The sequence below is a fragment of the Octodon degus genome, unplaced genomic scaffold (genome assembly GCF_000260255.1).
Source record: "Octodon degus isolate 3935 unplaced genomic scaffold, OctDeg1.0 scaffold00015, whole genome shotgun sequence".
Lineage (NCBI taxonomy): Eukaryota > Metazoa > Chordata > Mammalia > Rodentia > Octodontidae > Octodon > Octodon degus.
The window spans coordinates 13,551,764-13,561,971 of record NW_004524591.1 but is presented as its reverse complement, the minus strand read 5'-3'; the positions used below and the strand labels follow the sequence as shown (position 1 = coordinate 13,561,971).

General features: G+C 40.7%; 1 protein-coding gene across 2 annotated transcripts in view; it reads right to left on the bottom strand.

The window, feature by feature from the left end:
- The window catches only part of Fam221a (family with sequence similarity 221 member A), a 36,216-nt gene extending 26,730 nt beyond the window's left edge, over window positions 1–9,486 (bottom strand). For both annotated transcript variants that reach the window (XM_023709903.1, XM_023709904.1), the window contains exons 1-3: window positions 9,372–9,486; window positions 6,046–6,219; window positions 1,521–1,711 (exon numbers count right to left, since the gene is read on the bottom strand). In XM_023709903.1, coding sequence (XP_023565671.1) covers window positions 1,521–1,711; window positions 6,046–6,219; window positions 9,372–9,436 — 430 coding nt within the window. In that variant the 5' untranslated portion in view covers window positions 9,437–9,486. The remainder of the gene's footprint in view (window positions 1–1,520; window positions 1,712–6,045; window positions 6,220–9,371) is intronic.
- Between the last annotated feature and the right edge of the window lie 722 nt (window positions 9,487–10,208).

Here is a 10,208-nt window from a genome sequence, read left to right as displayed (position 1 = left end):
TGAGCTGGCCACACACACACACACACACACACACACACACACACACACAAATAAAATTAAAAAAAAAAAAAGAAGAAATCTAGTTTTGGTGAAATATTGGATTCAGTAGTAGAAGAAACCTGCATTCTTTTTCTGTTGTTTTGCTTTGATTTTTGAGACAGGGTCTTGCTCTGTAATTCAGTCTGGACTTGAACTCTCTATGAAATCCAGGTTGGCCTTGAACTCTCTGTGGTTATCCTGCCTCAGCATCCCAAGTGCTAGGATCACAGGTGTGTGCCACCACATCTGCCAAAACCTATGTACCTTTTATTTATTTGAAATCGATTGTGATTTTACTAAGTCCCAGTCCCAGTGCCAAGCCTTTTAGAAAATCTTTCTAATTTAATATTCTTCACAATTCTAACAGAGAGGCTATTGCTGGAATTACAACTTAGGCTGGGATTTGCTAAAATTGGTTGAAACTATTTTTGGTCTTTTTTGCACCAAAGCCAGTTTTTGTAATTTCCACATAATGCTACACCAATGCTGCCTCCTTGTGAACTTGTTATTAAATACTGTGACAATGTGTGATAGATGTGTGACTTATCAACAAGTTCCTATGCTGGGAGCATTTTATATTGGATCATATTTTAGACAGTTTAAAACAGGCTTTCTCAACATTGGCACTCTTGCCATTTGGAGCCAAGTAATTCTTTGCTGTGGGGAGAACCTTCCTCTGCCTTTCATAGGATGTTTTATAGCATTTCTGCCTCCTGCCTGCCACATCATTTGCACCCCCAACCCTAGTTTTAACAATGAAAAATGTTTCTAGATGTTGCCAAATACTATGAGGGTATTTAAAAGTCTTAGTGCTTTCAAAATAAACTTGCAGCTTTTAACTATGATAGTTCATGTCAGTTACTTAATCTAGGTTAGGTTAGGTCTAGACAACATCCTCACCAAAAAATGGTTAAATTCCTTTGCCCACTTTGTATGCCATTTTGGTAACTACTGTACCATTGACATCCTAGTAGGTACTGGATGAAATGATAGTCTAAGTTCATACATAAGCTATAGTGCTTATGTTGTTACCAATACAATCATATTAAATGAAATTTATTATTCATTGTGATGTAATTCTTGGTTTCACTTCTCAGGAAACAATTTAAGTATTGAATTTGAATACTTTTATGAATAGTATGGTATGTGAATTATACCTCAATAAAGAGTAGGTTAATGGGCTGGGGAGATGGCTCAGTGGAATAAGCTCTTCCCTGGCAAGTGCAAGGGCCTGAGTTCAATCCCTGGTTCCACCAAAAAAAAAAAAAAAAAGAGTAGGTTAAGTTTTAAAAATCTATTACTTAAATTATTTGAATTATTTGACACTGGCGTTTATGATCATCAAGCATATAACTCTAAGTACCCAATAAATTTTGCTCAGTTGCTTAATACCTGAATATGAAGCTGAATAAACTGATTCAAACACACATTAAACATTCAAAAAATAAAACATTCTGCACATATATAATAACATGACTTACATGTGTTACATGCAAAACCAGGTGCAGCACTATGCTGGTCTGCAAAGTGTTTGCACCTGCAGCGAATCGGTTGGGTACCATTCAGAGGGACGTAATGGTAAGCCCTGCATGGGCAGCCACTCACTCGGCATGGCAGGGCAATGGGGCGCTGCTGTGGAATCGTTTCAAAGTCAGTTTTATGTTGTTTATATCTAAATAAATAAGAAGAATAAGAAATGTTACACAATGGTGGGTATTACCAAAAAAATCACAATTTCTATTCCATTAAATATAAATACAATTTATTAAGAAGGTGAAAATAAACTCCCCCAGTGCAGCACTTCTGTCAACTTTGTTTAGAGGGAATCATTACTCTTTTTAAAAATTTTTACTGATTTAAGAAGTTTCACAATAATACAGAGAAAAATAATTTCCTTTAAATACTTCTCATCGAAGACTAATAGGGATATATATCTTAAATATGAAAAAAATCTGAATAAAAATAGTTTTTAATCAAAATGTATTACTTACATTTATTTTCATATTTGCTATTTTAAAAGAGCTCAATAAACATGTGTTAATATAATTCATTGTAATGTAATGTAATTTTCATCTTTTTTTAGGTAGGCAGGATTAAACACGGAGGTATTCTGCCACTAAGGTATATTCTCAGCCCTTTTTATATTATTTCGGGATCAGAGTCTTGATAAGTTGCCCAGGTTGGCCTGGAATATCTATTTATTTGGTACAGGGTTGTGCTATGCAGCTCAGAATCATAGTGATCTTCCTATCTCAGCCTCCCCAGCACTGGGTATAGGCATGTACCACCATGCCTGGTTTCAGTGGCCAGTACAGCACTCAGGTCCAGCGTGGTATATGGTACCAGGGATTTTATACCTGCCTATAAACCCAGGTCAGGGGCTGGGGAGATAGCTCAGTAGAATAAGCGCTTGTCTGGCAAGCGCAGGGTCCTGAGTTCAATCCCTGGACCTGTCAAAAAAAAACAAAAAACAAAAAAACAGGTCCTTTGGCTTGCCAGACAGGCACTTAGACTGCCTAACTATCTCCCTGGCCCATGCCCGGAACTTTCAATTTCTCTTGAGTAGCTGGCATGACAGGTAGACACCACTGTGTCTGACTTTAATTTTTAACTTTTGATTATAAAATAAACTATGAATATATTTAAAGTTCAAGTTTTATGAAAGCACTATAAATAATAAACAGATTGTTTCTTTCTCATAGGTGCTGCTCAGTAAAATACTATATTTTTATCTTAGCACTGATCTATATCAAACAATGACATTCCATATTTTGCCTAGTAAAATTTTTTTTTAACTATTTAATCATAATTATGTAATTTACAGGGGCCGGGCAGATGGCTCAGTGGAATAAGCACTTCCCTAGCAAGTGCAAGGGTCTGGGTTCAATCCCCGGTTCCACAAAAAAAATAATAATAATAATAATTATGTAATTTACAAAAGTTTTCTTAAACTATATGTAATTTATAATTATATAATTTACAATTATATATAGTAGCTTTCAAGTCTTATAAAAGAACAATTTCCACTTAATAATGCTTCAGGAAACTTTAAATGGTCCATTCTTTAACCCAGAAAGTTTATCCTGGAATATATAGCCTAAGAAAATAATTCTATTTACATACACACACACACACACACACACACACACACACACACAGGGATAGATAAAGTATTACAGGATAGTTTACAAGCTTATTAGTAATAAAACCCTTTTTTCAAATAAAAACTTCCCAGAACCATAATACTGCATATAAAACAGATAAAAGCAGAACTAGGGTTTGGCCTTCCTTTCTCTGCCCTTCCACCTAGTGCACCCATGTCTCTGCTCACAGATCTAGGACACACAAGATGAATACTACTAGCTTATCAAACAGGTATTGAAAATGTTAAGATTACCAAATAACAATGTGGAAACATATTTCTGTGACTGCCATGAAAAACTAGTTCAAGATTTTATACAAACACAAAACTAACAATTACATGAACTATACAAAAAAAAAAAAAAAAATCAAGTAAAAAGTATTAACAGCAGCTGGCTTTGGGAAATCAGTGAGAAGCCAGCTGCTTGAGCTGCTGCTCAAGGTTAAATGCATCTATTAGTAGATGGTTCTACTTTTCTATTTATTATTCCGCTTTCCTTAATAATCAGATGTCATTTTTTTTTCTGTACTAAGATTTGAACCCAAGGCCTATGCACTGAACTACCTCCTCAGCCCTTTATTTATTATTTTTTTTAATTTTGAGACAGGATTTCACTAAATTGCTAAATTGTCCAGCATAAGTTTGAACTTGCAATCCTCCTGCCTCCCACCTATCACGTTTATAACAGTGGGGGGAAAAAAAGGTCTGGATAGAGATCTTATGAGGGACAAGTATTACAGAAAAATGTCTCTATCAAAGGTGAGTTGGGTTGGGGCTGGTGAGATGACTCAGTGGTCTAAGGCACCTACTTAGAACAAGCTTAGTAAAGCACCGGGTCTGCGGTTCAATCCCCCAGCACCACAGGCCAGCCAGCCCCGCCCCCTGGTGGGCTGAGCTGGCCACACACACACACACACACACACACACAAATAAATAAATAAATAAATAAATAAGGTGAGTTGGGTTTTTTAACAGACAATTCCATGCTATAAAAATTGAACACAGATAAGAAACTGGCATTAAATTCTTATAAAAATTATAAAGATAGTACATATTTTCCGAACATTTCTTTAATTCTGAGATAGCAACACATCCCTCATTCTCTGTTCCTCCAGTGTTATCAGTTGAGGTCATCAGATTGTTTAAAGTCAGTTTATATACAACATTACTCATCCTAACAACTGCCTAACAACACCTGGCAAACTGCAACTCTGTAAATAGCAACTATTCTAAGAGTCTCTCATGAGTCTACCCTTCAATAGTTTCCTTAGAACAAATAGTTAATAGTTGTTGCCTAAAAACATGTAATAAGCTCAGTGATTTTTTTGTGAAGCAGTTTGGTCATTTGTTCTTTACAGTAGTGAAATTAGAAGCGGGGCATGCACATAGCAAAATGCAAATCTCAGATACAGGCAACATATGTCAATGACTAAAGCCTCAAGTAACTTTTCCCAAGGGATTTTCTTGGTCATCACCATTTGTCATTAAGTCATATGTTTGAGCTTTTGTTTGTTTAAGGAAGTGTATTGACATAGCAGTTCCTTAAAATGAGAAGGATGACTTAATGAATTTGAGGAGAAATGCATCTATTAGTAGATGGTTAACATGACTATCTTAGTTACTCTTCTCTCGTTGCTAGAACAAATACCCGACACTCAAAATAAAGGAAGGAAAGGTTTATTTAGCTCACAGTTACTGGAGGTTTCAGTCCATACTCAGCTGGCTCCAAGGCAGAGTGGGGCAAGGCAGAGAGCAATCTTTCATGGTGGAGGCAAACAGCAAGAGCACAAGGGAGGAGGAGCAGCAGCTCAAGCAGCTGGCTTCTCTTCCCACTTTACATTGTAATGCAAATTACCTGCCCCAGGGCAGGTGCTGCATCCATACCCAAAGCAATCAATCACAATCTCCAAAAGCCGCCCCAAGATTGCATGAGGCTTTGGGGGGACAACTATACACAAACCATAACAATGACCCTAGTGGATCAACTCAAGCAACTATTGAAGTAGTTCTCTGCAGCCCGACCATCCATCCTTTAGCTCAGTCAATGGTAGACAGATTCTGCAACCCAGAAGATCCTCCAGCAAAGCCATATATAATTATTTTTTAACCAATTCCAAGAGACAAACTGCTTGAGACAATAGATGGGAGGGGGGTCCTACTATAATATGACAGAGGAAAAGCAATTTTTTTTCTTCTTCTGATATTTTTGAGACAGTGACTTATTATGTGGCTCAGGTGGGCCTCAAATTCCTAAAGCTCCTATCTTGACTTCTTAAGAGTTGAGATTATAGGCATGTACCATCATGCCTGGCAAAAATTTTTAATTGTAACTCTTTAAAAACTTCAAATATTTTTATTATATTATATAAATGATTGCTTTTAAATGTTTAAAGAAGATATGTTTCACTACAACTTTTTTTTTTCTTTTTTTTTAAGGTTTTTTTTTTTTTGGTTTTTTTTTTTTTAAGCAGGCACTTTTTTTTTTTTTTTCCAGAACTGGGGATTGAACTCAGGGCCTTGTGCTTGCCAGGCAAGCATTTATTCTACTGAGCCATCTCCCCAGCCCCCAACTTTTATTTTCTAGTCATCTGAAAAATAGCAATAAGAGCTGTGCATGGTGGTACATGCATATAATCCCAGGATTCTCGGAGGCTAAAGCTGGAGGCTTACAAGTTTGAGACCAGTGTAGGCAACTAAATTACTTAGTAAAATGGTCATGCACCAAAAAAAGTCTGTGGATGTTCCTAGTATAAAGGCCCTGTATTCAATCCCCAAAAGGAAGAAGAAAAAGGGGGATGGAAGAAAGGAAAGATGGGGAGAGAGAGGGAAGGAGGGAAGAAATAGCAATTAATTAAATATCTTACCTATGTGTACAAAAACACAGTGTCTCTGGGCCAACAAGCTTGCAATCAATTCCTGTTGGAGACCGCCAGCTCACAAATAACCTGTTCTGTAAGCGGATAGGTAAAATTTTTCTTTTGTATTCCTCATATTCTTCAGGTGTAAAAAGCTTTCCTCCATCATCTTCTCCAACAATTCTACAACAACAAAAATATGTCTCCGCCTTGAATATTTTCCAGATTAAAAAACTGAGCTCTAAAATTAAACTATACTTATATATTCAAAGGGAAGTCTGCTTTGAATTTTTACTGTGGACATATGTTAATAGCCAAATGATACACAATGAAAATAAAGTTTTGCTTCTGAAAGTTTTGGACGTATATCCTAACACTATGGCAACTTAGCATTTGAGAAAACAACAGAAGCAGGAAGGCTACTCTCACCTCCCCTGAGTGAGTTCTTCTTCCCTGACACAGTATACAACCTCCATCCCAGAGGTACCCTCCCTGCATTAGCAGGCAAGGAGCCTCTTTCTCTCAACACAGCAACCCCAAGAATCTAAGCAGCCCCCTGCGATTCCATTTATTTTTTCATGATTGTCTATTGTTCATCACACAAAGCATAAAAGTGCACAGGATCTCCAGTTTCTGTGTGTTTTCTTTCTGAAAGGCTCTCATGTCATATAATACTGAATAAATCTGTAAGCTTTTCTCTTGTTAATCTGTTTTTCCTTATGAGTGCTTCAACCATGAACCTAGCGATAACTAAAGCAAAACAATTTTTTCTGTCCTACTCTTACCTTTAAAGGCTAAGTCAGCGATGTCATAACATCTAACTCTACTTAATCAGAGTTTATCAATGGAGGATCGCCAACTATTCATCTCAAGTTTTCCTCCAATTTGAAGTAAACATTCATCTTCTCACTAAAAGCTAGAGCCTAAACTGTTAAACAATTCTAGTGTTTCTTCCATTAAAAATAATATCCCAGGTGCCCGACTAGCTCAGTCAGTAGAGCATGAGACTCTTAAAAATAATACCTCCCAAAAGCACACACACATACACATCACACACGCAAAAAAAATAGAGATGACATGACTAAATCCATACCTGACCCCAAACTTGGCCAGTAGTTTTAAACTTATGCAGGCTTTAAAAAAAAAAAAAAAACACTTGGATGTGCACAAGCTCAAACTCACACCTATATATTGTGTAATCAAGTGCTTCATTGTTTAAGGTCCATATATTCCATGGGAAAAATCAAGGCCTCTTTTTTTTTTTTTTTTTTTTTTTTTTTTTGCAGAACCGGGATTGAACTCAGGCCCTTGTACTTGCCACACAAGCGCTTATTCTATGGAGCCATCTCCCTGGCCCCAATGTCTCATTATTTTTATGAGGAAAAAATTTTGTTTGTCTTCCTACAGGAAAACAAGGTATAATTAAAAGAAGTTGAAAAAAATGAAGGAAATTTCTCCTTAAAAATACTCTTTCCTGGGGCCAGGGAGATGGCTCAGTGGAATAAGTGCTTGCCAGGCAAGCTCAAGGGCCTGAGTTCAATCCCCAGTTCCACAAAAAAAATAAAATAAAATACTCTTTCCGGGCTGGGGTGATGGCTCTGTACAATAAGCGCTTGCCTGGCAAGCTCAAGGGCCTGAATTCAATCCCCAGTTCTGCCAAAAAAAAAGAAAAAAAAAAAAAAAAAAGATACTCTTCGCCTCTTAATGTCATGAAAGGTATTGTTTGTAAAATGCTGCATATTTTTGTGCAATGTAGATTTTTCTATATTTTGAAGCCCTTAGTTGAGGCAGAAAATAAAAACTAATGTGCAGTGAAATCAACGTGTTTCTTTATTTAAACAACCTAGACACAAAATAGTAAAACCAACTGGCATTTTATTTGGGAATACGTTTTAAGCCATATTATTGTAACTATCCAAAGAAGTACTAACAGGTAGAAAGATACTTAAATAATTGCAGGTCTTTTAAGTAAGAAATCACTGGCATTTAGTCCTAAACCAATTTATGCCAAGACTACACTTTCTCTCCTAGCCACCTCCCACCAAAGCTCCAAATCAAGGAAAACACTGGGAAAAGAAAGTTCATTTTCAGTGGAAATTCATCTTTTTTTACCTTCCTCATTCATCTCGTTCTATATCTAGGCACCCAAATCTGGTTTGCCCCACCGCTGGCAAATTTCGCAGGTAAGTAAAGGACTTAATAATCCCCTCCATAAGGAGTGTTCTATGTATTTATCCTTGCAAAAATAATTCCCACCAGGCCTGCCCCTGGCATTTTTCTGGGCAAGAAACAACTGGAGTCCCCCAATCTACTTATCTAAATGGCTCTGAATCCCACAACTCACATATCAATATCTAATTTCTCAGTCTATTGCCCAGGGACTTGCCCCCAGGGAGAAGAGAACCAAAGGCTAGAGCCAGCTCTGCCCTGGGGAAGCCCTGGGCAGGTGGTAATAGTTCCTGCCCAGAAGGCCGGGCTCGCCTAACATTCCCCTGAACAGAGCCTGTGACTGGTTCTCATCAAGGTCCTAGACTTCACTTTTCCCACTCGTTTCCAGGCAGTTCTAAATATTACCCAAAACTACATTAGCAGGGCAGTGAGCTGAGAATCTGCAGCGACCACGATTGAGTAGAGTAGTCCCCCTGCTCAAGTGTCCCAGGTGAGCCAGGATCCACTCATCTACCTGAACACACATACATCCTCCGCCAACCCTCTCCTGTAGGCCCCATGTGCCATTCACCAACTGCCAAAATTCTTTCTTTGGAGACGGCCAGACAGGGAAAAAACAAAACAAAACTTCCTGACATGGGCAGGGTCTTCGTCAAGCCCGGCATGAGAAACCAAGTCCTCAACCGAAAAGGCAAGCCGCGTCGCCAGGCTCGGGACTCCTCTCCCCTACTCTCCATCCTTCTCCACCCCACCCCAAAGCACCGGCCTGGCTGGGCCCTGGGAGCACGTTCCGCAGGTCACCACTAACCTTACCGCGATTAACCTGCAACTCGGTGTCTACTCGCTTTCCCAGGCCCGGAGTCTCCCCGTGTGGTTCTGCAATGGCTCTTCGGGGGCAGCGGGGCTTGGACCCTGCCTTCAGTCTGGATAATAGTCCCTTCTGGAGGGAGGCACCTCTCAAGGAGCCTCAAACAGGCTCGCTACTTACTGAAACTGCGTAATTAACTATGAAAGATGAAACTTGACCTTAATCTAGGCCTCTCAACACCCTGAGAACGGATTTCCAGAGCCCCAGCGCTCTCTGCTCAGCCAGGTCCCGGGCCGCGGCCCCCCGCCGGGTGGGGAGAGAGCCTGGAAAAGCAGGCTTGGAGCCGCCGCTGCCTCACCTCCGATACTCCAGGTACTCGTCCACCGCTGCCGCGCCGCGGGGAGGAAGCGTCAGCTTCTCCATGGCAGTCTGGTAAGGAAAGGAGCTAGGATCCGCGCGCGCGCGCGCCCCAACTTTGTCCCGCCCGCGCCCTCTGCAGAGGAGTCAGAACCAGCCCGGCCCCGCCCCGGCCCTGGCCCCGCCCCGGCCCTGGCCCCGCCCCGGCCCTGGCCCCGCCCCGGTCCTGGCTCCGCCCCGGTCCTGGCTCCGCCCCAGTCCTGGCTCCGCCCCAGTCCTGGCTCCGCCCCAGTCCTGGCTCCGCCCCAGTCCTGGCTCCGCCCCAGTCCTGGCTCCGCCCCAGTCCTGGCTCCGCCCCCTCATCCCGCCTCCGGCCCCTCCCGGGAGCCGTGCACCCTCCTGCCCCCCTCCGATTGGCCTTGCAATTCTAAGGCTGCCCACACAGGGGGGCCAGAGCTCCAGTCTCTCGAACAGATCAGACCACGCCTGATGCAGCTTGGATCCCTCGCCAGTCCTTCCCTTGTCATTGCTCTCCGCCTGAGTCTCGTTCTAAAGCAACCAGCAAGTGCAGTGCCTGTGTATAGAGGCTTCATAGGAGACTGCTTGCTACAGCTCTCTTCACTCTCTCTTCAAATCTAAGCGGTGTTGAGGTTTTGGTGAGTTTGAGGACAGCCTTAGCACAATCACTGGCGTGTTTTCAATTTGGCGTTTAAAAACCGAGTGTTAACCGAGAACTGCAGGTGTCACTCACCTGGGTTCAATCTTCAGCACTCAATAATAATAAATAATAATATTATATTATTTTAGGCCTGAATCAACATCTTCCAGTAATCTGCTA